This window comes from Polypterus senegalus, chromosome 8 (assembly GCF_016835505.1).
Source record: "Polypterus senegalus isolate Bchr_013 chromosome 8, ASM1683550v1, whole genome shotgun sequence".
NCBI lineage: Eukaryota > Metazoa > Chordata > Cladistia > Polypteriformes > Polypteridae > Polypterus > Polypterus senegalus.
The window spans coordinates 150,058,179-150,085,636 of record NC_053161.1 but is presented as its reverse complement, the minus strand read 5'-3'; the positions used below and the strand labels follow the sequence as shown (position 1 = coordinate 150,085,636).

General features: G+C 38.7%; 1 protein-coding gene across 1 annotated transcript in view; it reads left to right on the top strand.

Moving 5' to 3' along the window:
* The first annotated feature begins 1,687 nt into the window (after positions 1–1,687).
* Positions 1,688–27,458, top strand: part of rab21 (RAB21, member RAS oncogene family) — an 86,041-nt gene continuing 60,270 nt past the window's right edge. Inside the window, exon 1 of the mRNA XM_039761919.1 lies at positions 1,688–2,151. Within this exon, the coding sequence (XP_039617853.1) occupies positions 2,008–2,151 (144 nt within the window). The 5' untranslated portion in view covers positions 1,688–2,007. The remainder of the gene's footprint in view (positions 2,152–27,458) is intronic.

Here is a 27,458-nt window from a genome sequence, read left to right as displayed (position 1 = left end):
CATTCAGCCCCTGTACACCTTAAGCTCACAAAAAGCGGGTCACTACTCACTGCTCTTCTTTGGTTCAAAAGGAGACTGGAGCAGCCATGTTACTCCTAGAAAACAAAAAGAGTAACTGACTGATCAAGGTCAAAACTTGACCACTGTAACCACAGATACTCCATATTTCCACATGCGTGTGAGGAAATTATGAACAAAAGTGTGGATATTTTCTATCTATCTATCTATTATTGAAGCTCAACCTTATGTTTCAACCAAATTACATAAAACAGCCCCATCAAGTATAAATAATGAAAAATGCCTCTATATACAATGCAAAACATTAATGTTCATAACACAACAGAATTTCCAGTGTAATATTAGGAATCCCCAATGAGTTCTAAGAAGCTTATTTTTTTGGTTCACTACAGGCTTCAGACTGCAACAAGACATTTTACTGAGTAAATGATGACAAATCCACATAATTCTGTATTGTGTTTTCCAATGAAGTGTAAATAGTAGTTAACTGTTGCATGTCCTAAACTAATATGTGTTATTAAAAAAGGTTCTTTTTTTGTACAATAAAATACAATACAACTTATTTCTGTATAGCACTCTTCACTGAGTTCAGGAGCACAGCGCTATGGACAGATTCTCGGGTGGAAAACAACTTTACAACAACAACATATATTTATATAGCACATTTTTATACAAATAATGTAGCTCAAACTTTAGATTTCACTAAATACTAAACGCAGATTTAGTGCATATACAGACGCAGATTTTTTAAATATTGCCCTCTGTCCTCAATAATCCATCAATCAGACTTGTAGGGGTGGAATAAAGTGTAGGTGTAATCACCAAATAAAGTGTCCCAAGGTGAAAGTTTTTGGATCGAAACCCAGCCCATTGTCTTCCCCTATACAAGAAAGGAATATGTGCATAGTTTTGCGGAGACAGATTCGGCGTTGTGGATTTGAATACCGGACAAACGCACATTCATCTTCATCCAGCTTCATGAGAGGATCAGTGTACAGTATGTATGTGTATCCTTCCGTTTGCAATATCTCTGTCATTCCAACAGATGGCGCATCACTAACATTTTAGTAATACAATGTATTGTAGTTATCATTCCAATAGATGGCGCACCACAAACGTTAATACTGATTTTAGGAATCCCATGCCAGATGGCATATAACAGAAGCAAATGAATTGCACGGTGCACTGCAAACAGTAACGCCGACGTCTACGTTGATTACTTCCATTCCAACCCATCTTAGACCAACAGCACAGCTGGTATAATGGATAAAGAATTTTCAGTATTCCGCAAGTTTTGCCATAATTTGAGGACTTTGAATTTCACCGAGATTTAAGTCCAGTGTACACATCCGTTTTATCAAGTGCTTTCTTATACAAATAATCAACGAACCCTACTTTTGACTCCCCTTTATGCGATGGGATTAACAAAAATGAAAAGCTATAAATTTTGCGGATACATTACAACCGAAACCATTTTGATTAACTTCCAACACTGATGTCGGATCTACTCAAACAGATTGGACAGCTTAACCTTCATCGCCGCTGAATAAGGAATCCGAACTCTGTGAACGAACTAGCCCGCAAAATACATGAATGAATGACTGTGACTGTGACGTAGACCGTGGCCGTGCGTGCGCGCGCACGCGCGCCCCCACTGTCCCACGTGATACCTGGAACGTGACGTAGGAGGAAAGAGACGCCATTAAGTCCTGCGCGATACAGCTGCTGCGCGACCGTCCCGCGGCCGAGGTGAGCTTACTGGAAGTGGAAGTGTTCTGTCTCAATTGGAAAAAGGAGTTCCTGTCGTCTGGATCTATTTGCAGTCGCTCGGGTCACATGACTGACGTGATCTTACGTCCGAGGAGCTGCTGCTGATCTGCCTTACCCTTTCCTTTATTTTCGGACATTTCCCTTTCGGATTTGGACTTTTCTTTCTTTTTTTTTTCTTTTCTTCCTCTTGGCCCCACTGAAGAAGGAAGCAGTTCGGCGATGGCGAGTGGCGGAGCGGGAGGAGGCAGTAAATCGTATTCGTTTAAGGTGGTGCTGCTGGGAGAAGGTTGCGTAGGCAAGACGTCGCTGGTACTGCGCTACTGCGAGAACAAGTTCAACGACAAACACATCACGACGCTTCAGGTTCGTACCGCCACTTGTGTACTGTATTGTACTTGGGCCCAGTGGCCAACGCCCATTTGAGCAGGTGACAACTGGCAGGGGCCACCGTGTCCATAGCGCTGGCAGCTTCTGTGAGGTCGCGCCAAGGTGTCTGCTTTTCTGACGTATGAACGGTATGGTTTCGTTTTTGGGAAAGTCTGTGGCTGAGGTCGGGCAAATCCCTCCCCTATGTTTAGTTTCTTGCCAATGTTTAATTTAGAAGTACGGCGCGTACAACGCCAAGTCACCTGTGCAGGTAAGGTGGAAGCGGCATGGAGATGTCACCGATCACCTTCCCGTTTATGAACATCTTATTTCCAGTTATTTTGCTTCTCCTTTAAGACACGTGTCGGTTTGGAGGAATTGTTGACCCTCATCACTATTAGCTTCTAATCTGGGATTGTTGTGTTTACTGAAATAAGAATCTAATGTGGATTATTTTATATCTTCGTAACAGCGTTTTAAGAAAGGTTCAGCTGCTAAATAATGTACCATGACATCAAACAAAACAAAACAAAAGACCTACACCCTCAATGGGTGAAATTGTCCGTATAATGAAGAAGTAAAAATATTGCCTGATAGTAACCAGGGCAGACAGGCGTGGTCAAGTGCATTGCACATTCATAACAGAAGTTTGAAGCTTTGATTGATCTGCTTCATGAATATGTATTTTACACAACTGGCAGTTTTATAAGATACAGAGCAAAACACTCAAGAATATTATTTTGAGCAGAACATAATGCCACATTCTCAAAATTCAATCCAAAAACATCTGTCACTATCTTTGTTGACAAAAAGTGCACACAAAGTTGAGTAAAGCAGCAGTTTTTATTTTATACTGCGCCTTCTGTGGTAAGCACATGAAACATTAATTGGTAATGCAGTTCCATCCATCCATTATCCGACCCGTTATATCCTAACTACAGGGTCACGGGGGTCTGCTGGAGCCAATCCCAGCCAACACAGGGCGCAAGGCAGGGAACAAACCCTGCACTGGGCTGCACCCAGACACCAAACACACACTAGGGACAATTTAGGATCACCAATACACCTAACCTGCATTTTTACTGACGGTAAGTAAGCATATGCAATATTTCTAATTTCTGTGTGACCCAGCCATCCATCTTTATAACCATTTTGCCAAGTTAACAATAATGCGGAGCTGTAGCCAATCCCTTCTGCACTGGGCAAAGACAGAACCAGGGGCAGGATGCCAGTCCATCACAGGGCATAACTGACACTTGCTTGCACTGAACCAGTTTAGATTATTTATAAAACCCACACAGATGGAGCAAGGGACAACATGCAAACTCTACGCTGGCAGTGTCTACATGGGATGTAAGCCCAGACAGTTGCACTGCACTGCTATGCCACAAATGACAGAATCATATTGATGCTTTATGTATCATATTTCACTATAGTGGTCCCTTTTTGTTCAGGATAAATTAAACCCTTACTGCCTTAGATAGGTAAATAGACTTATTAAATACCTTGGCCATCCTGCACAGCCGCTTATATCGCTCCTACCGCATGGTACAGCGCCATTGGCACTTATACCAGTGGATTCATGGACAGCTTCTACCTACTAGTCTTAAGGATGTGAAACAGTTGGTTGTTTTTGTGTATGTAAGTAACCATGTGCAATTTGTTTGGTTGGTGTGTGTGTTTGTGTCTTGCTGCATGCTCAATAATCCATCCATCCATCCATTTTCTAACCCGCTGAATCCAAATACAGGGTCACGGGGGTCTACTGGAGCCAATCCCAGCCAACACAGGGCACAAGGCAGGAACCAATCCTGGGCAGGGTGCCAACCCACCGCAGGACACACACAAATACACCCACACACCAAGCACACACTAGGGCCAATTTAGAATCACCAATCCACCTAACCTGCATGTCTTTGGACTGTGGGAGGAAACCGGAGTGCCCGGAGGAAACCCACGCAGACACGGGGAGAACATGCAAACTCCACGCAGGGAGGACCCATGCTCAATAATCCAGGTAAGGAAATTCTAGAAAGTTGATTCTGTTCATCTGGACATAGTTCCATCCCCCATGTCCAGATGAACAGAATCAACTTTCTGGAAAGTGTGTGCATGTGTTTTATTTGCCGGTATTGTTTCAGTGTCGTAATTCTGAGGAGATGCAAGCAAGAATTCCACTTACTGTGCACATGTGACTGTAAACTTGACTTTGAACTTGTATGTTATTTGAAAGTAACAAAAGTAATAGTTTTTAATAACATCACAGTTATTAACATAAAGGAAAGCAGTAGTCCTGGTATCGGTTTAGAAGAATCCAAAATGTCGTGCCTCCATGTGTTAGTCGTCCAGGCTTTTGCAGGGAGCACTCGCTGTCCCGCTGAGTTTATGCCATAAGGTGTTGATGCCAGCATGGGTTTTGGGTGGAGTATGTGGTGTCTTCATGGTCTAAATGTGCCTTGATTGCACATTGAGCTAATGTGGTGTCATGATTAAGGCTTTAGACCTGAAACCCAGAAGTTGTGGGTTCATTTCCCACTACTGACACTGTGTGAACATGAGCAAGTCACTTAACTGGGTTGTGCTCCAATTGGAAAAACTAAACAAAAGTAACCAATTGTATCTCAAATGTTGCAAACTGCTTTGAATATAGATGTTGCAAAATAAGTAAATGTAAATGGAATGTCTGTGCTGTATATATGTAGTGACGCAAGTAAGGCATAAACATGAATCCCTGCATTTTTGGTTGTATTTCTTTATTTTTGCTTCAAATGAGCTTTTATGTTTTAGCTCATTTCCTGAGTATAGTGAGTAGGCACACCATAGCAGTTTATTAAAAATGTAGTTTGCTGTGCCTCTAACTGTTCTTTCATATTGTTTTAATGTGTTGCGTGATGCACAAATACGACAGACTGAAGCCGCCACATCCTTGAGTGAAACTCCAAAAGTGACTTTTTAAACTCAAATCAGATATGGAATTCAGTTACACGCACAAATGTGGCTTGTATCTGTTGTCAAGGATCCAGTATGGGTTTGGGTGTACAGTACACCAAAATCCAGTCTGTGTCAGATATGTAGGAAAATCTGAATCGGGTTACAGTTGGAGTAGTAGTGTAAATGTGACTCCTGTACTTTTGCTAAGTGTATTCTTCAGTTGTAGAAAATCTAATAGAAATGCTTTGCACTGTGATTATTTATTTTTTTAAAATATAATCTTAAACGTGTCTGGTCAATGAATCACAGACTTGGGGCAGTTGTAGCATATAAAGGCAACTTAAACTAACTTGAGAAGTACTTCTGCTTAGTTGGAACTCTGGGCAAAACCTAAGAAATGTAATTTTTTTTATGTATTGTTTACACTGTATTCTATGTAAAACATTGCCTAGGAATAAAAGGTCTCTCCACCCTTTATGTTCAGCTATATTTTGAGCTCTGTAGTTTGATGCTGTCTGTTTTTCAATAGCGAGTAGATTTTCAGCCATCAACTTGGGCATTAATGGATTTTAGTCTGATTTAACCTTCGCTTTTAACATTAGCATGTTTTACTCCTACTAGATACTCTAGATACATTTTACTTCTGTGATATTTAAAGTTGCCAGTACTAAGTATACAAAGCTATACATTTTTGTCCTTTAAACTGTATGGTAGAGCCTTAAATTGAAAGCTTCCATCATAAATGTTTTTTCAAGGCCATCGTTAATAGACTGGCTGAAATAGTAAAGGTTGTGAAACAACACCTGCCCTAAATGTGATTAAGGAAAATGAACTTGTTAATGAGTGCGATCAATTTCAAAATTATTGATGCTTTACTTTGACAGGCCTAATACACACATACCTGAAATGCACTCATTTTTCTTTTTTGAAGTTTTTAATTTTCTGTAGTCTATTGGCAGGCAGTTGGCTAAGTGACTAAAGCATTTGCCTTTAACCACAAGGTTGGTTTCCGGCTCAGTCCCTGCCTTTGTGTCACTTTGTGAGCCAAGTGCAAATCATTCTATTTCCCTCTGCCCCAGCTGTTTTAAAAAAAAAAAAAAAAAAAGTAATATTATTGATCTGCACTTGGAATGTTCCCAGAGGTGGTGCTGGTTGAGGGGTAAATTCATACCAGGGTTATTGAGGATCATTATTGCACGGGATGGCAACTTTGATGGATCCCTGCCTGCCCGTGTTAAAGATTATAAGGCTTTTTTGGCTTTGATATTTTGAGTGTCAGAGGATTATGGAGTTTGATGATGCATTGGAAAGAGGCTTTTTGAAAATGGTCCAGAAAGAGAATGATTGACTATTTTTTGGTGAGAATTGAGCAGTGCAACACTGGATTGAAGATGATTAAATTGATCATCTGAGTGGTGTCGGAAATACTCGAGACAGTTGAGTGGCAGCAGATGTGTTGATCTCTTATTGTGACAGAAGAGAGACTCGCACTTCTTTTAATTCATGCCAATGACGTCATATTGGTGCCTCACTGAGAAAATGTGTACTTCCCACCTAGAGTTCTATTTCTCTGTCTATCTGTCTATATACACTATCTACCTAACTTTAGTTGAGGCATTAAGTCGACAAGGTGGCTAGTTTAGCATTAAAATTATGGTCCAGACTAACTTAAAGAAAAGTAGAAAAAGGCAGAGGTACAAGTGGTTTGCAGGACTACTTTGTTGTTCTCCATATGTGCTCCTGAATACTCAGCTTGTGCATTTGTAGCGGGTGCTTGGGGTATTTGTTGTCTAAAACACAAAAATAAAAAAATAATACAAAATAACACATGAAAAATAGATTGTCCATCACCGTTTGGGAGAGATGCTGCTGGTAATTGGTGCCATTTTCTTATGAGTACATCTAGTGAGTTATTTTGTGTAGGATTGTTCAGGTAAAGAAGGCAGAACTTTCAAGGTAAGGACAGTGGCAACATGTTGCATGGTGATGGTATATTGCACAGATGACACTAATGACCTAGAAAACCTGCATTAAGCAATGTTCAGTTCTGAATGTGCTCAAGATAAAAATTATGAGTCTTTTGGTACCGTTTGGTTTCTTGCCTAGGCAAAGAAAATGTTCAATCCTTGTAATGGAAATGCATCAGAAGTGAAAGATGCTGGATTTTGCCTTTGTAGGTCTGTAAGATAAATCTGTCATGGTGCTGTTAGAGGAGTAAAGTACAGTAGATATTGAGAAAGAAAGTTTAGTGCTTCAGAGATATGATTTCATGTGGAAGTGGGAGCGATGGTCTGGAGATGGGTAATGAGAAAGAATATTTGAGCTTTAATTTAGTGGTGAGGTGTTAACAGGAATCTGTTTTAAGTCTGTTACTATTTGTGTTAATGCTGGCTTCAGTGATCAGAGAGGTATTTGTAGGCCTGTTTGTGTGCCTGTCATTTACTGCTATTAAAAAACAAAAAAAAAAGTGGAAGCAGAACTGAAAGGCAAGATACTGAAATGGGAAGCCATTATGGAAGCAAAGGGCTTAAAGGAGAATGGAGAGCAGATTAAGAGCAGATAAAGCTTAAAAGTTAAAGACTGGCAGATCAGAAAACATTTGTGCACAACTCTGTAATAATAATAATAATACATTTTATTTATATAGTGCCTTTCTCATGCTCAAGGTGCTTAGCATTGGCAGCAAAGATGTTGGAAGGAACACTCTCCTTTGCCTGGAATTAAGTTTATGAAAGAAGTAGTTGTGTTAGGCCGAGTGTGTAACCAGAGTATGGCTACTGACACCCTGAGATGATTGGGTTTGCCACAAACATAATGGCAGAATGTGCTGCATATATAATTTGATATATTAAGTCTGTCATTTCCCTGTTGTAATCCTGTTTGGTTATAGCATAGATAATGCAACAACTAGAGGTTGGGAGATCAATATTCTAGATATGTTTTGTGATGAAACATCATTTTAATTATACTGAGGGCAAGTATTTTTTTTTAGTTTTGCCCAAGATGAATGGTGCAGTGAGAACATCAGCACTTCTACAGACATTCCTGTACCAAGTGTTTTGTCCACATTTATGCTGAACTTTTATGTTTTGGTTTTCCTAATGTTACAGCAGAGAAAGACCTCCAATTTGCTACCATTTTATTAATTGATTAGTTGGTTGAAGCAATTAAGTGGTGGTTTGTAAAACTGCAAACATGAAAGTATTTTATTAAAAATTAAAGTGTTACTGCTTGAACAATGTTGTCCTTAATAATAATAATAGTTCAAGTGTGCTCTAAAATTCCATTTGACAAAAAGGTGCGTCGATATCAGTCGTGTAACTGTTAGCCATTACGTAAAACTTAGCACTTTCAAGGCTGTTGTTGACATCAAAGATGGAAGGCTGAAGCCATTCTTAAGCATTGACAAAAGTTACCTAGACTGTAGTGTTTGATTTTTCATCTGGTAAAAGGCAGCAAAGCTCAGGGACATGGACTGAGTGCTGCACATTTCAAGCATTCATTTTCCAGCATTAAATACTGGCTGTCACTATCAATGAAAAAAATACTTTGTAGACATAACCTTTCCTTTTGTTTGAGTCAGATTTCACCTTGTCATAGAAGAAAAAAAGAAATGGAAGGAAGTGACATTGAGTGCGTTTACATGTACACACTTAACCGGGTTAAGGTGAATAACCCAGTTAAGGCAGAAACTTGGTTTCTTAATAATCTGCGTTTACATGGGCGAGTAATCTTCTGGAGTTCTCATATGTCAGAATGCTCCAATATCATTAAATTGTGCAAAAAAAGAGTTGAAAGTGATCATCTGACACTGTGGATCAGAAAATAAGAGTGACATCTGTGATAGTGTTCTCATGTTAATTTTATGTATGTCGAATTAAATTGATGCTTTATTTATACGTTTTTGTTACCTTATAGCATGTAGCACACTCTTTTCTGCCTGACTTTGTGATTGAGCCCTCCAAAGGACAGGTGGTACGTGTGCTTCCTGCTTTACACCCTGTGCTGCTGCAGTAATAGTAACAAAGGCATTTTTACATCAGTAAAATGTTAGTTTACTTGTTACTTTTAAACATAATCTGACTGTACAATGCACATTACTATTAATGTGCTAGCCTACTGCTCTTGAGATTGTGTCAGTGAGTTTACAACTGTACATTCAGATCAACAATATACTGTAAATTTAGCAAGTTGTGAAATATTAAGGCAGATTATTTCGGCCAGGTGAAGGGATAATGTTCAGGCGATTATATTTGCCCCTGGAATTTTATTTTGTGGAAGCTTCCTCCCATTACAGTACTGCTGACACCTTGTGCAATGCAAATACTTTCGCAGACAGACAGAGTGTGACTGACATGCACAGATTACAGAATTCTTGACTGTAACCCAGTTACAGGTTTACATGGCTGCATAATTGGATTATTTGTAAGAAATCTACCTCTGTTAATCAGGTTTCTCAGAGGCCAATTGCTCAGTTTCTCTAATCAAAATAATGCTTTACATATACATTTTAGGTTTCTGTGAATAATCAGGTTATTGATGCACATGTAAATGTGCTAATTGAGAGTGCTTGCTTCTAGATTATGCCTAAGTGTGGGTGACAGAGAGAACCTTTACAATGCGTTTTCTTCTTTCCCCCACGCAGCGGTTGTGCTTCCGTGCCAAGTTAACTAATTTTTTGGAGATCTTGAAAGAATCATGGCATGAAATAGAATTCTAAAATATTTGGTCCTTGACCTTTCACCATATTTACATGCTCAAATATATTTCAGAATATATGTGATTAATGTTACTCTTGGTCAGTGTGAAGTCATTCAGCCCTTTTCTAACCCACTTTGTCCTGAACAAGGTGGCTGTGGGTGCCAGAGTCTCTCCCAGCTGGCATAGGGCGCAAGGCAGGAACAAACCTTGGATGGGGCATCAGTTCATCGCAGGGCGAACACACACATACACACACACACACACACACACACACACACACACACACACACACACACACACACACACACTAAGGCTAATTTAATGCTGCCAATCCACCTAACTTGTATGCTTTTGGATTGTGGGAGGAAATCTGCACCTGAAGAACATGCATACTGCATGCAGGGAGACCCGGGATGTGAACCCAGGTCTCCTTGCTGAGAGGCAGCAGCACTACCATTGTGCCTCCATGTCACCCTCCTCAATGAAAAGATGTACATAATATGTAACATGGCACCTAATTTATAACTAAATTTGTTCATAACTGTTTTTAACACAGATTGTTGTCAGTGACATTGATTAGTTGTTTCAATATGACAATTATGGCAGGAACAAGTACTCTGGCACACCAATAATAGGGCTTCACCTGACAGGAGCTCTTGAAGGTTTTTCTTTCATTATTTAGAGTTCTCCATGCACACTAACTGATCCAATCAAACAATGGGGAATGCTAAAAACTCAACTGAAGTCCTCCATCCCATTTGGGCTGTAGTCTTCACAAACTCCTGTAGATTTAGATGTTTCTTTCCTAGATGGCCAATCGAGTTTAAATCTGCCATTTTACCAAGTGGCGTGATGGAGAGTATGATTTGGGGATCATCAGATTTCGATTTGATGTTATTTTGGACAGCACGTAGGTGAATAAGATGGAGGAGCTTTTTGGGCTGAGTGGCCTGTTCTCACAATTTGTCTAATATTCCAGTGTTTTAATATTATGTGTGACGTGGCTCTGTTGGCCACAAAAAAAAAACAAAAACAAATATTCCTTTACAAAAAAATAAAAAGTCGATAAGACACATCAAAGCATTTCTTCTTTTTTTTTATTTTTTATTATTTGCCTCCGTGGTTAACTACCATGAAAATGTTCCATATTTGACTTCAGTAGCTTTTGTTTTTGTGCATAACAGTTGAAACTTGTATTCTGAAAATAGCACATTAATGGTCTACTTGTATCTCATGACATTTAGGTAGCCGCAAGAATTTTGAAAGATACATTTGTGTATAGTTAAAGAATGTTTTTGACAAGGGAGTGTCTAATGTGATTTACTGGTTGACAGCCAAACCAAATCACTCCAAAGGTTCAACCAGAGCTGAAGTTTGATTGTGAACAATTGGGTGTTCTGTAATTTAACAGAGCTTTGTCAGTCTTGCTATTGAGACTGCTAAGTTAGCTAAGCTACCATAAAACCATTTCTATGATCTATAGAAAAGGTTTTAGTAGAGTGGATTGCATCAGAGTTGTTCTTTATTAAGTTTAATAGATAAACAAATGTTTACCTATTAAGCATATGACATTTAATTGTAACTTCTGTTAAGTAATGTACTATGTAATGCAACAGTCAGGTTAGTGTGTCCTTTACCAAGTCCCAGTCCCAAGGAGCAGTCTGGCTTTGATGCGATGAAAGGGGAAGTGTGAATGTAAGGTGCACATGGAGGAGTAAAGGAACATGCTGAGGGAGTCTCCTTCAGATATGGAAAATATAAAACTGGAAAGGAGGTGAGAGGCTCCTCGAAAATAATGACCGAGATTGAGAAGTGGGCTTTACGGGAATGTGCTTGAGAAAGGGAAGACGTGTTAGTAAAGGCTTAAGATGCCCCCTGACAGAGTTGCCTTTAAAGTCTGAAAGTATAAAACCGTAAAATAATGACAGTCTGAAAAGCAGGTTGGGAGCATGCCCACCATACGATGAACCACCTGGATTGGGACCAGAATACTACAGGTGACTCCTCAGCACCACACTGGAATAGTGTCTGGATTTTTTTATGGTGGCTAGAGTGCCAATCCTGCAACCAGGCCCCAAGTTTTCCCTGTAAATTGGAGACTTTACGGGAATACGAGAGAGTGAGCTGCTGGTGAGGAGATGTTCACACACATGCAAATACAGAAAAAAGGCACTGAAGGTACAACAAGAGGGATAGCAAATATTTTCACATTATTCTATTTGATGTTCGATGGGTACCATGTCTAGTAATTAATAAAAGGGCATTGCAGAATTTAATTTCGGTGCGTTCGACTGAAAACTAAAAAATGACATTTTAGTTTCATGACAAAAACATTGGTGCAATATTGCCTTGTGGGCATTTGGACAATTCCAACCCCTAAAATTTTCAATTTCAGTTTTCCAGTGGCATCTGGGACAAAGATTTCAAAGACAGCAAAACAGTGAGAGTTTTCGGGGCATTTTAAAATTGTTGGCACATATGGAAATCCATGTTGTTGAAATTTGAGAGACCAACCCAAACGGATAATGCAAGCAATACTTGACCAAGCTTGTCAAAGAGGACAGCATTTTTGTTTTTAATTAAGCATTGTTCATTTCAAAAAGTAACATGCTGAAAAGCATCTGATATGAAAACAAGAAAGGAAGCATTTTTAAGTGCTTAACTGAGCAGGACAAGAAAGGTAACTACAATAAAAAAACAAAACAAAACAAAAAAAAAAACCAGATAAGTTGTCAAATTAACCTACTGGTTGTCTGATTATTTTTTGGAAGTATTTGTTTCTCAGAAAGTTTTTAGCTGTTGGTATCAGTAGTATATTTCTCATTACCAATCATTAAATGTAAATTAAATTTAGTTTAAATGAGGAAAACCATTTGCTGTTCCAACATTTGGTGCATCTGTCGTTCCTTCTTTATTTATTACAATATGTTTTACAGAGGAAAGAATACAAAATGAAACGTACAAACTGCACGATTAAAAAAAAAGTATATATAAATATGGAAGCAACACTGCACATCAGGATTAGTTACAATCTTTATTTGAGGAATTGTTACATGTGAGGAAGTAGTTAACTTCTGAGCAGTAAAAGCGACTACTAACGAGGTACTGAGTGATTTAGAAATTGTAGAGGGAGAGAAGTGCTACTTAGATTAAATAGGCTGAAATCAAACCAGCACTAAATAATATTTATCCTCAAATTCTTAAGGAGGTTAACAAGTACATATTTAAACCTTTGTCACATATTTTTAGGACATCACTGTGTACTGGGGAAATTTTGAAGGACTGGAAAATGACAAATATTAACAGTTATATCAGTGGTGCCCAATGCGTTGATCGCGATTGACCGGTAGATCGCAAAGGTAGTGCAGGTTGATCACGTTGCATTCAAAAAATTTTTTTTTAAACGTTGGTCTATCATATCCTCCCTGTGGCATTTGCCACTTGATTGACATACAGGGCGGCCAGTCTGAGATCTCTTCTCTTCTAACACACTGGTCATTCTGCAGTCACGATCAAACGAGCGAGATACTGCAAAACTCCGGCTGTGTTCTAGTTAGCTTTCCAATTTATATTGACTAAAAAAGGGATTTAAAAAACATTGTTTGGGGAGGGTATGGGCTGGATTTGGGTCTGGAAGAGTATTTTTTATTTTTTTTTTTCTCATAATGTCACAATCAAAATGCGTTTGTCTGATCTGTCAATCTATCATTGCTGTTCCAAAGAAGGAAAATGTGGACAGGCACTTTCGAACTATTCATAAAAACTACGAAACTGACTTCCTTCCGAAAAGTGATCTGAGAAAGAGAAAGTGGAGGGAGCTAAAATCGCAGTTAATTGGACAGCCGTCATTTTTCACTCGGCTGAATTCAAAAGCTCCTAGACTGCATTATTCGGCTCTACTTATTTATGCGAGTCAGCCTTTTCCCACATGAATATTAAATCCAAATACTGTAGTGACCGTAAATGTACTGAATTGAATTGTTATTGTGCCATAAAGGTTATGCAAGGTACAACAACATATATTTTATGTATAAAGTATACTCTGTGTGTGTGTATGTATGTGTATGTGTATATATATATATATATATATATATATATATATATAGATATATATCTATAGAGATATAGAGATATAGAGATATATATATATATATATATAGATATATATATATAGATATAGAGATATATAGATATATATATATATATATATAGATATAGATATAGATATAGAGATATATATATATAGATATAGATATAGATAGATAGATATATATAGATATATATAGAGATATAGATAGATATAGATATATAAAATAAATAAAAATGTAATGTAGGTAGATCATTTTGACCTGGTCATTTTAAAAGTAGCTCGCAAGCCAAAAAAGTGTGGGCACCCCTGCTTTATATGAAAAGGGTTTCCAGGCAGATTTAAGTAACTAAAATCCAGTAAGTTTAACATGCATAAAAAGGATAATTTAATGGAAGGGATTATTAAGAGTAAGATTGAGCAACAGGTTGGGCATCAAACTAAAAGAAGTTGGAGTTCAGGTTATAGTGTTTAGATGGGTGCAAAACTGCAGAACACTATCGTACAAGGAACCCTATCAGAGCAGGCAGGCAGTGTGGCGTAGTGGTTAAGGCTTCACACTTCAAACCCTGAGGATGTGGGTTCAGATCCTGCTACTGACACTGTGTGACTTTGAACAAGTCAGTTCAACTGCCTATAAGGAAGTATGTACCAATGAATGTTTTTGGGTAGCCGTTTGATGTGAACAGTTGGAAAAGATGCCCCCTTTCATTCTTTTTAGTCTCCTTTGTATTAAAATTGATGTGAACGCTTCTGAATAGTGTCTAAACACAGCTCTCTTGATGTAATGAGGGGTGATTGCTAGCAAAGTGTAATATTTAGTCTGCATAACATTTCCTACAATAAACACCTATAATCAGGATGGCATTGTTATTTCTCTTTGAATAGTAAACTCGATTGCAGGGAATATTGTGTTGATATGGTTGTGGAAATCATTCAGCTGGTCACTTTTTAATCTGAATTTAATCATGTACAGATATTTTTAACTGATACATATATATTTTTTGATGCCTAGCTTAGAAAGTCAGTTTGCAGTTATAGTGGATGTGTGGTGGAGATGGAGGCGGTGGAACTAAACATCCTGATTGAGTGCTGGGGAAAAGGGGAGGAGCATTGCTATGATTTTTCTTTCCTTTTAATGCTTTATCTTTTGTGCTTTCAGAAGGGCAGGCTGTATTGTGCAATGGACTGCAGTAGTTGGTCAACAAACACTGAAACTGTTATGCCCGGTGGCAGGTCAAAGTGAAGTAATAATGAAATAAAGACCTTGGTGCTACAGTGATATCCTTACATTTAATGAAAATGCCATATACATGTTAGAAACAAACTATTTTTAGAAAATAATGTTGCGCTATTGTAAAGTCAGAAATAATTTGATGGGAGTTTTAAAACCCCTCCTTACATTAAAGGTCGACAAGTGCATAGCAGCAAAAAAATGCAGTGTGTGTAGAAAAGGTTGCCAAGATTTCCTGAAAGATAATCTGGCTTAGCTTTACAAAAGATTGCATAGCTGTGATAAAAGTGTAAACTATGCAGTAGAACATAAAGCATAATAAAAGCAATAACTTTTGTGAAAAGAATGCATGCTAGCTACTGCAGAAGTAGTGTGTTGTGTCCTAATGAATAGAGGATCAAATTCTACTTAAAGGTCTCACTGTTTAATGTCAAGTTATGGCTGTTTGATTACAGCTGTCAAAGAACTGTTGCCATTCATGGTAGCTAGCTAAGAAACTTGTTAATAAATATATAAAATATTTTGTTGTATATCCAGTTAAGAGTTTTGTAAAGGTGGACTTTATCCCAGCAACGCTGTATTAAAAGTGAGAACCAGCCTTAGACAGGACAAATGCCTGCACGGTTTAGAGTCCCCATGTATCCTATACATGTTTGTATTGAAGTATGTCAGCAGTTTCTAGTTATTTTATAATGCTATTATTATTATATTTTGATTATATCCTCTGTATCCACTTAATTAGATCTATCTATTTAGTACCTGGTAGGACCCTCTCTTGTCTCCAGAGCAGCCTGAATTTTGTGAGGCTAAGGTTCAGTAAGGTGATACTGCTTAGGGATTTTGCTTCATGCTGACTCAATTCATCATCAGTTATTTCAAAGAGGTTATCTAAAGACAAGTGAAATAATCTAAAGTCACTGATTTTCATAGGACAGGTGGAGATGAGGACTGATTTGTGAATAGTATGGTATCCTGCTGGATGACATCACTTTGAAAGAGGGTGGACTGTGGCCATTCAGCAACAATGGTTAAAGGATAAGTGTGATATTTTTCAATTAAAAGTTATTTCTCCATGAACATGCTATTTATGCATTTACCACACAAAATTGTGCTCCAAAGTTAAGTGCTTTCTATACATTTAATCTTGTCCACACTGGCACTACATTGTAGCAGTGGAGAAAAACTTGCAAACTTGCTTGTGATTCCTGGAAAATTGGTTGATTTGACTTGGAAGGACCCTTCTGCTTTATCTACATTTCTTGGTAGTTTCCTCCTTGCCCCATTCTAAAGCACTAGAGTGGGCAAGATCTAGAAAGCACTGAAGAAGTTTGAAAGTCTTGTCAATTCAAGGATACTGTTCTGCTTTTGAGTAGTTCAGACCTTTATTGAATGAGTCTGGCCATTTTCCTCAGACTTCTGTCACTGATGAGTTTGTTCTGCCACAGGGCTGGAACTCTTAATGTGTTTTTTTGTGTTTACCACATACATTTCTGTAAAATTTGTAGACTGGAGTAAAATTTCATGTGAGCTTCTGGAGCCACCAGGCACGGCACCAACAGTCATGCAACAGACATAGTCATTTAATCACTCGTCTTGCACTTTCTAAGGTTTGGTTGCACGACCACTAAGTCTTTTGACCAAGACTGCAGTCTGCAAATATGGAGTTGTAGACACGATTGGCTATTTTGAGGAGCAAGCTGTTTGTGGACCTAGTAAAGCACTGACTGAGTGTATCTTTCATAAAGAATGTTCAGACTCTTGTGTATAAATATAAGAACTGTTTATCTTTGACATTTTTTTTTTGTTGAAAAGTTCCATTTACAACGCCATATCAGTGTGATTCAGAAGTCATATATATACAGTGGAACCTCAGTTCGCGAACGTCTCGGTACACATACAAATCGGTTTACAACCAAAAAGTTCGCCAAACTTTTGCCTCGGTTCATGACCACACACTCGGTATACGAACAAGCCAGTTTCTCTTTAGGTTTGTACATGTTCAGTCTCTCCCTGTGCAGCGAGCAAGAGAGAGAGCGCGACACACACACAGGTTTTTTTAATTTCAATTTTAACCTTTTTCTAGTTGGCCCTTATAGTTTTACTATTGATTACACAAGGCTCCCAGGGCCGTGAAGCAGTAAAGCAACCCCAAACCATAATGCTAGTAACTGTTAGGACAGTAAGTGCATCTTGGGCTTGTTCTCACTGTAAATCTGAGGTTTGCAGGACAGTTGTTCTTTTATGTTTTCCGTCTTTATCTTTCACATTGTTTTTCGTATCGACCTTTCACGTAGAAGACATCTTTTTATAGGACCCTCCCCAAGGTATGCATATCCAAACAAATATAATTGTAGTATGAGATACCTCAAATGTGCATATGCTAATATCTTTTATTTTCTGCATTTGTCTGTGATCCCGGAAGTGGGCAATGTAAGCAAAAATCCATATCACTGTATAATTAAAAATTCTGCAAGTTTCATTAGGTACATTTTATACCAGAATTTTGTATATGCGTTAGAGACTCATAATGTATTTTAATGACAAATGTATTAGGGCCACCACTAACAATTATTTTACAGACAAACTGTCGTACATTTTATCGATTAATCTAACAACTCATTTTGTCCCAACTGTATTTAAATATTTACTGCAACATGAACAGAAACACTGCTATTAATAAAATATTTTAAGTCAAAAAAGCCTAAAAGTAAAAAAGAAATATGTTTGATTAATACTAGCCTTAATAACATAACTTGGTGTCAGCAGTCGATCAGCTAATTAGACTTTTTGTTTTTTTTGTTAAACTTCATTGTTACTTGGAATCCATTCTGACTTATTTCAAAGGTGCAGTATTAAAAAAAAAAAAAACCAAAAAAACAATGCCTCATAAGTTGAGATAGATGCTATTCATAGACATCATGAGTATAATGTAGGTACTGGGCATATTTGGCACAAAGCAGCTTAATAATGTTTGTAATGTATAAATACCAACGGAAAGGTGAGGGAGCCTGGCAGCTTATCTCTAGATGCTGAGAAGCAGTTTTCTTTCGGATGCATGAGATAAACCATTAAAGAGTTACAAGTTGCATATATAAATGAGCAAAGGATGAAAATTCAGCTCTGCCCAAAATAAAGCTATCAAAGTGCATTTAACAGACTAGTCCATCGTATTTAACTAGCCTGTTTACTGAGAAATTGTTTTGCTTAAGTGCTCTCACAAGTAATAGTGGCAACTGATGAGTGCATTTAGCTGAAAGTTTATCTGTCCTTTCTGAAGAAAGGACAAACTTTTGTCCCAATGCTAGTCACTAGCCTGAATTTTTCAAGTTAGCCAGCTTTACAACACTAAAAGAACAACTGTTGAAAAGCTAAATAAGAGTAAGTGGGTTACTTCTGGTATTGCTGTCCAGCTCTAGAGTTTGAGGAATTTTGCTCTACCTGCTCCTTTGCAAGTTCTGTCCACCTTTTGGGTTTTTAGCCACAGGAGCTTTTAATGTGAACTGGTTGACTGATTGAGTATTTCTCAGTCATTACTGAGTTGCGCCTGCCAGCGGTGTGGGATGGCATTATTTGCTTGTCATCCAGTTAAATAGGATTTCCTTACACTGTGGTTGAATGGGCAAACATCAATTAGCAATTCGCAACAATGTCTAGTTTACTAAAAGTAATTGGAGCGGTCGACTGCGCACACATTTCTGTAACGGCAGTCAGAGAATGAATTTGCTTATGCAAATAGAAAGCGTTTCCACTGTATCAATGTGCAAATGATCTGTGATGTGAAAATGTGTCTAATTAATGTTGTGATGAGATATATAATTGGCTCGCCAATAATAATTTTAGCAGCTCACTGCTAAAACAGCGAGAGTCCCAGTCCCTTTTGACACTCAGTTGATTGGCTGCGACTTGTTTTTTCATGTTGACTTTAATATCTGAACACTTCTTTTTTTATTTCTGGGACTTGTGATTTTCTGAACTTGAACTTTTGAGTGCCTCTGCCACACTGTGCACTCCTTTCAATATTCTTTTGTTGCTTATACTACTGCTTAAGCCACCATATAGTAAGTTTTTCCTTGCCTTCGCTTCACTGAGCAGGACCTTCATTTCTAATTTGCTATTTATATTGATTTGCATATTCAAATAGACAAAATTCTGAAAGGAGTTGGAGTGGGGCTGTAGGACATGCATGTATGTTAAAATTTACTTTGATTGAGATTTATAAAGGTAGTAGAAATGTAGAAAATGTATAGAATTTAGGTTATGCACAGTTTTATGCATCTGTGTGTTTTGTGCCTGCACACATTTGTAGTTTTGTCCATACACCATGTTTTAGTGTGAATTCTATGCAAGGTATTATACATGAGGCCCCTGGGCTATTCTTAAAGTGGTGGGGTCACTTTTTACACACAGTTCACATACAAATGTCATACACAAAGACATTACCTTTGAAGACACTAATGCACTTGCATTTCTTGTTTCCTTTTACCTTGCATGTTTTGTGATGAACCATGTTGTATGTTTTAAATGGGCTTGCAAGTTTTCCATTTAATTTTAGTGTACTTTAAGTTTGTTTTTCAAAGTGCATGCTGAATGAAGAAATTAATCTGACATGTATAATCAGATGGTGTATCACCCACTTCTAGGTGTTCCTTTGTACTGTGCGGTTGGGTTGGGAGCATGCGCTGATCACAGCACATCGCTGCGTCCTCCACACAGCAAACCACCCTGATTGAGATCTGAATGCAGCAGTGTTGGAAGTATTTATTTAAATAATTTTTCAGTTTCTTCAAGAGAACCTGCAATCACATGGGCATCAGCAGTGTTTTTTTCAGAAAGGCTCTCAAAGTCCTGCTGAATTTAAAATGACCAAATATCTCAGCATTATGTTAAACTAAACCCTTTGCACAATTGTACAATTTTTCTAGATTCTGACACCTGGATTGGCATACTGGTGATGCAAATTATGAGTAGGTTAAGGGACAGTTGTCCACTTAGTGGTTTGCAGTAGAACCTGAACTTACACACTTAAGCAGCATTTGAAAAGAAGGGAAAGAATGCAAAAGTTAAAAAGTGTGCTGTGACACAATGGGGTCTCTCATACTTTCATGCTATCTAGCGTTACTTTATGCTGCTGTAATTTTGAAAGAAGATGCACAACTGATACTCTTTTTTTTGCTGGGATGTATGGTGTAATGATGTTTGTTTCTTGATAGCCGCTGAATAAGGTTTTCACATTTTTGCACAATTTTGAATTTTTATGGCCATTCTGTATTTGTATCATTATGTTAATGTCATTGCGCCCATTGTTTCATGTTGGGCTTTCACTGCTGTCTTTTGACGTCTGGTTTTCATGGCTGTGATGATTACTGACATCAACATTCCTGGTCAATCACTCCTAAAAATATTAAACTCTTTTACCGTTTTACATTTTTTCAGTGTGCAGTGGCGTGAGAAGAGTTTAAGATGCACAACTGCCATTTTTCATGCTCATCATTACGCACCGTGGTACAAGGAACATTTTAGATGGTGTCGCACTACATAGATAGATACTTTATTAATCCCCAAGGGGAAATTCACATAATCCAGCATCAGCATACGGATACAAAAAAAAAACAATAATAAATTAAAGAGTAATAAAAATGCAGGTAAAAACAGACAATAACTTTGAATAATGTTAACATTTACCCCCCAAAACCCCCCCGGTGTAATTGAAGAGTCGCATAGTGTGGGGGAGGAACGATCTCCTCAGACTGTCAGTGGAGCAAGACAGTGACAAAAGTCTGTCACTGAAGCTACTCCTCTGCCTGGAGATGACACAGTTAAGTGGATGCAGTGGATTCTTCTTGATTGACAGGAGTTTGCTTAGTGCCCGTCACTCTGCCACAGATGTTAAACTGTCCAACTTCATTCCTACAACAGAGCCTGCCTTCCTCACAAGTTTGTCCAGGTGTGAGGCCTTCTTCTTTATGCTGCCTCCCCAGCACGCCACCGCGTAGAAGAGGGCACTCACCACAACGGTCTGGTAGAACATCTGCAGCATCTTATTACAGATGTTGAAGGACGCCAGCCTTCTAAGGAAGTATAGTCGGCTCTGACCTTTCTTGCACAGAGCATCAGTATTGGCAGTCCAGTCCAATTTATCATCCAGCTGCACTCCCAGTTATTTATAGGTCTGTATCCTCTGCACACAGTTTCCTCTGATCATGGGGTCCATGAGGGGTCTGGGCCTCCTAAACTCCACCACCAGTTCCTAGGTCTTGCTGGTGTTCAGGTGTAAGTGGTTTGAGTCACACCATTTGACAAGGTCTTTGATTAGCTGCCCACTCCTGATGCAGCCCACAATAGCAGTGTCATCAGCGAACTTTTGCACGTGGCAGGACTCCGAGTCATATTGGAAGTCTGATGTATATAGATTGAACAGGACCGGAGAAAGTACAGTCCCCTGCGGCGCTCCTGTGTTGCTGACCACAATGTCAGACCTGCAGTTACCAAGATGCACATACTGAGGTCTGTCTGTAAGATAGTCCACGATCCATGCCACCAGGTATGAATCTACTCCCATCTCTGTCAGCTTGTCCCTAAGGAGCAGAGGTTGGATGGTGTTGAATGGCATTACAGTAGTCTATACGTGAGGTAACTAAGGCATTGGCCAAAACTTCAGTTCTCTGTTTTGTCAAAACTGGGCGAAGTCTCGACATATTTCAAAGATGAAAAAAGGCAATCCTAGAAACGTTTTTATATGAGATGAAAAAGAGCGGGTACCATCCAGAATGACCCCCAGACTCTTGATCTGGGAGGAGATATTTGTATATATTGTTTATCAAACTTGGTGAGTTGATAACCTTAGCAAGGATAGATTTAGCAACAAGTAGGAGTATTTCTATTTTATTACTGTTTAACCGAAGAAAATTCTGCGTCATCCATAACTTATGTAGACAAGCAGTAAGAATATTGGGAGGAAAAACAGAGGTAGAATTGGTGGATAAATAAAGCCAAAATATATTACCTATAGGAAAAATACAAATAAGGAAGAAAAGTGGCTCCAGCCCCGAGCCCTGTAGTACTCCTTGTGTAACCACTGTACTGTCCAACCAAAAGCCCTTCATCTGAACAAACTGTATTCTATTAGAAAGATTACAGAAAAAACATTGATATACAAGGCCAAGAACTCCAAAAATAGATAAACGTTCCAAAAATATCTGATGGGATATGGTATCATACAGAACTGAGATCCGGAAGTAAAAGGGTTTTGAAAGATGGGACTGAAGTTGAGAAGCAACTATCTTTTCAAGAATTTTTGTTATAAATGGAAAATTAGAAATAGGTTGGTAATTACAACCTATAACCTGGTAATTTAGGGTCTAAACCAGGTTTTTTCAAAATTGGTATAATTCAAACCTATTTTTAATGAAAGAGGAACCATGCCAATGGGAAGGGAAGAGTTAATTATAGAAATTATCAAAGAGGAAAGGTAGTGAGAAGTCAAGCAAAATGACACCTTTTATTGGCTAACTGTGTCATTTTGCTTGACCTCTCACTACATTCATAATGGCTAACACAGTACAACACCCTAGTATCAAAAAAGAAATATATGGCAAGCAGAACTTAAGACTAGTAGGTATTGGATCCAACTGACAAATGGAGAAATTGGATTTTGTTATAAGCTCAGAAGTATCATTTTCAGTTGGTAGACTAAATTTTGAGAATAAGGTATTTGGTAAGAAAATATGAGTAATAGTGGAAAGCATGTCATTTTCTGCAAGAATAGGAGATGCAAGTTACTTGTGAATCTCCCTAATCCTACAATTGAATAAGTCCAACAAGTCACAGCAATGTTCAGCAGTGAAGTTATAGTGGACAACATTTTCTGGTAGTACAATTAGCCTATTCACTGTAGAAAAAGAGCTCTAGTATTATTCCTTCCTGTACTAATACAGTTTTTGCAGCAGAAAGAGTATTTTTGTAGTGCAACATATGATCTAAGTATATTTCCCTATGTACATCAAGATCAGTTTTCTTAACCATGCTCATAGTTTTGAGCTGTTGGGGTTCAGAGCTAAACCAGGGAGCAGGGAGTAAATGAAACAGTCCATATTTTTGAGGGAGCCAACGAATTGAAAGCAGAACATCATTATAATGATCTATTCATTCTGATGTAGTGGCAGTAAGAGGAAAAACTAGTTGTAGGTTAAGTAAACTAATACAATTCTCACAATCTACATGCTTTAACATTACAAAATGTAATAACATACTGAACCTTTGATTTGTTAAGAGGTAGGCTTTTATCAATCATAACCAATTTTATTTCCTGAAAAAGGTAATTGAATAGAGAGACGTCTGCTGGGTACAATGCCAGAGCAGCAGACTAAATATAAAATACTAGCCAACCCGCAGCGTACCATACGCCACATAATCAGGCCGGTTTTTTAATGATTTTTAAGCTCAGGGAGAAAATTAACATTTGAAAAATCGGTAATGTAATAAATCAGCAAGAAAAGCAACATTGTAACAATGCACGGAACGAACCAACACACAATCGTCCGTGACTGAAAACTGGCGGACCGCCCTCGCGTCTTCTCCTGCCAGACGGAGGGATGGGGGTGCATAGCGTGGAGTGTGGAACGGGAGGAGAGGAGAAGGACGTCCATTCAGCTCCGTCCGTCATGCTAGTCTGCTGATTTCTCGTTCAGTATGCACCGCCCGCTAAAACGGGTTGGTGTGAGAATACAACAGTAAGTGAATGAAAAGATGGAACTCTGGAGAGAGCAAAATACAACACAGTAGTGAACCCGCAGCATAACAAACGCCGCATGGCTCAGACATGCATGTGGACTCTTACAACAGACGAAAGGGACTAACTGGGTGGTCGGTGAGTTTATGCGTCCGGGCAAATGGGCAGGCAGTGTGAATGCCTAGAGAGCGAGGGTAGACGCCGGCCAGTGAAAAAGGAGTGTTGGTGGGCAGGAAAACGTCTTCCATGTTCCTGCAGGAGCATCTAAGAAGACGCATGTTTGTCGCGGATGCGAATAGCTTTATGTAGCGTGTAAAACAGTTTGCTATGGTGTACGTGGTCGTACGTCGTAATCGAAAATTTTTTAAAGACTGCTTACTTCATTGTGCTTTAACCTCAGTTGTAAAGGATTGTTTTAAGGATCCCATGGGATACCCCTCGCAAACCGTTTCACACGCTGCATATGGCGATTCACCTCCGCGAGAAACATGCCTCTATGAACAGTTAACGTAGCTCGGAGGTGCATGACATGCACATGACATTAACCTGACCTGCACTGCATGTGGCCTCTACGACAGACGAATATAAATGACGCCATTTTTCTGTGTCGTCGTCCGAAGTTGGTGGACGTGGCCCTGCGAGTTGTCGTCGTATCCAATGGTCTTGGAGTTGGTGGGCGTGGCTCTTTCCTGCGTGCGCCATAGTTCTCTCACTTGTCGGCGGCTTAGTGAATCCACGCCCCTTCCGGCGTGCTTTCCATGGTTGTCTTGCCTTAGTGAATTATATATATATATATATATAGATGACCTTTGTTATGAGTTGAAAAAGAACAAGCGAAATGCTCTCTTCTACACTCTTGTCTCTCACATTTAATTTTCAGTTACCTTGGTTAGACATGCATTACTAACTGTGATCTTTTTAGGAAACAATAATTCGTACCTAACTCTTAATGTTATGGACTTGTACGAAGTTGTGAACCTGTCTCTGCAGTAGCCTGCTGCTCCAAGTCTGAGTCACCCACCTTAGTGTATGTTAGTATTTAGATTTTTTTAAAGATATTGGTTTTCATTTGTTTAAAAAGTATTCATTTAATGGGCATGGACAAAGCCCAGTTTGCTTGGAGCATTTCACTGTGAGAATTTCCACTGTACTTAATGCCTAGGAATTTACAGAGGTTCTACTCTGTTTATTTTTCTGTCCAAGAAAATTGCATTTCTGTTTTTTGTCTTTTATTAAAACTTTGCACTTTACAGTTTGAAATGTTAAATTAGGTAAGCCCAATCTATTCATAACATCAAAATGAAGAACAGTGAGCAGCAGATTTACACATATCCAGTACATCAAACAATACAAAGACAAGAATTATATATAGAGTACATGTAATAAACAAGAGGGTGACTAGGCAGATACATACAGTGGCCCCTCTTGTTTTTGTGTGGCATCCCAGTTGGGCCCATAGAGAACCACTGTCCTGGCCGTAAGGTAGGTAGTTTCATATTTTAAGTCATCTGCATTATTACATATTGATCAGGAAGTTAAGAGTTTAAATGACCTACATTTGCCTGAGTGTTGTAAAGTGGGGAGAGAGGTTGTACCATGCAGGAACTTTCAATAGTTGGGGCTTGTCTGAGGGGCTTTTCTGGATTGGAAACACCATGATTACAATTGTAACATGACAAGTCTCCTCGTAAGCTGCCAGTTTTTGCACTGGAGTGATCCCAGAAGTCAGATGGAAAACTCACGAGACGTTTGTCTGTGTAATTGGGGGTTCTATCCATCTGTCTAATATTTTATATAGTGCCTTTCAAATCTATCTGTCTTATATAGTGCCTTGAGAATATACTTATCGATCAATCAATTGATCTCGCCTGAGATTGAGTCTTGCCTATTTGCAGTAATAACTTTACTATGGAGCAGCAGTGGTTAGTGGGTTAAAAGCTTTTTAGAAAAGTATAATCATGCTTGTTCCTACATGTATAAAACTGTCATGGCAGTCTTTGCTTAGTTACACATAATGCCTGACATTGCTTGTTCAGTTTCCTGTTGTATAGAGGCTGTAAGGAAGTGCCTTGCTCTCTCATGAATGCAGAAGTGCATTGTATTGAGTGTTTTCATTACATCACAGGCAAATGTGAAAAAGTCATTGTGAAAATGAGTAGAGCAGGCAGTCAGTTATGCAACATCTTTCATTGACCACTTAAATATATTTTGAATGTATTTGTGGACTGAGTAAAACGTAGTAACAACGTGATTCAACTGTCACAACACTAAGCAAGACATTTGCAGGCTTCCTGAGCTTTGTGGGGTTAATTCGTCCCTAGAAACTCCTATGTAAAATGAATTTTCATAACACAAACACAAAATTACCATTCATTTAAATAATTTTTGGCGGAATGTTTTTAATAGTAACATTAATAATCACAGTAAACCAAAATTAGACAACGTTCTTCATTAAAGCTGTTTACTTATGCTTTGTCACTTTTAAGTTTCACATTCGATGTAATGACCATTTTATTTTTCATTTGCTTTTCTAACACTTTCACAATCTTTTCTGAAACAGTAATGCTGAGAATAATGGAAAAAGACTTGTGAGCAACACGTGTGACTAATAGATTGAACTACACGATGTGAACACTCAAGTACACCTCATTTTCCTCGTCAGCCGTCATCGCACAACATGATTCTTCTGTCAATTTTCAGTCACAGACTTCATTTACAGTGAGTACGGAAAGTATTCAGAACCCCTTCAATTTTCCCTCTTTTTTATATTGCAGCCATTTGTTAAAATCATTTAAATTCATTTTTTTCCTCATTAATGTACACACAGCACCCCATATTGACAGACAAAAAAAGAATTTTTGAAATTGTTGCAGATTTATTAAAAAAGAAAAACTGAAATATCACATGGTCCTAAGTATTCAGACCCTTTGCTGTGACACTCATATATTTAACTCAGGTGCTTCCATTTCTTCTGATCATCCTTGAGATCACCTTCATTTGAGTCCAGCTGTGTTTGATTATACTGATTGGACTTGATTAGGAAAGCCACACACCTGTCTATATAAGACCTTACAGCTCACAATGCATGTCAGAGCAAATGAGAATCATGAGGTCAAAGGAACTGCCTGAAGAGCTCAGAGACAGATCTGGCCAAGGTTACAAAAAAATTTCTGCTGCACTTAAGGTTCCCAAGAGCACAGTGGCCACCATAATCCTTAAATGGAAGACGTTTGGGACGACCAGAACCCTTCCTAGAGCTGGCCGTCCGGCCAAGCTGAGCTAGCCTTGGTGAGAGAGGTAAAGAAGAACCCAAAGATCAATTTGGCTGAGCTCCAGAGATGCAGTCAGGAGATGGGAGAAATGTTGTAGAAAGTCAACCATCACTGCAGCCCTCCACCAGTCAGGGCTTTATGGCAGAGTGGCCTGTCGGAAGCCTCTCCTCAGTGCAAGACACATGACAGCCCGCATGGAGTTTGCTAAAAGACACCTGAAGGACTCTGAGATGGTGAGAAATAAGATTCTCTGGTCTGATGAGACCAAGATAGGACTTTTTGGCCTTAATTCTAAGCGGTATGTGTGGAGACAACCAGGCACTGCTCATCACTTGTCCAATACAGTCCCCA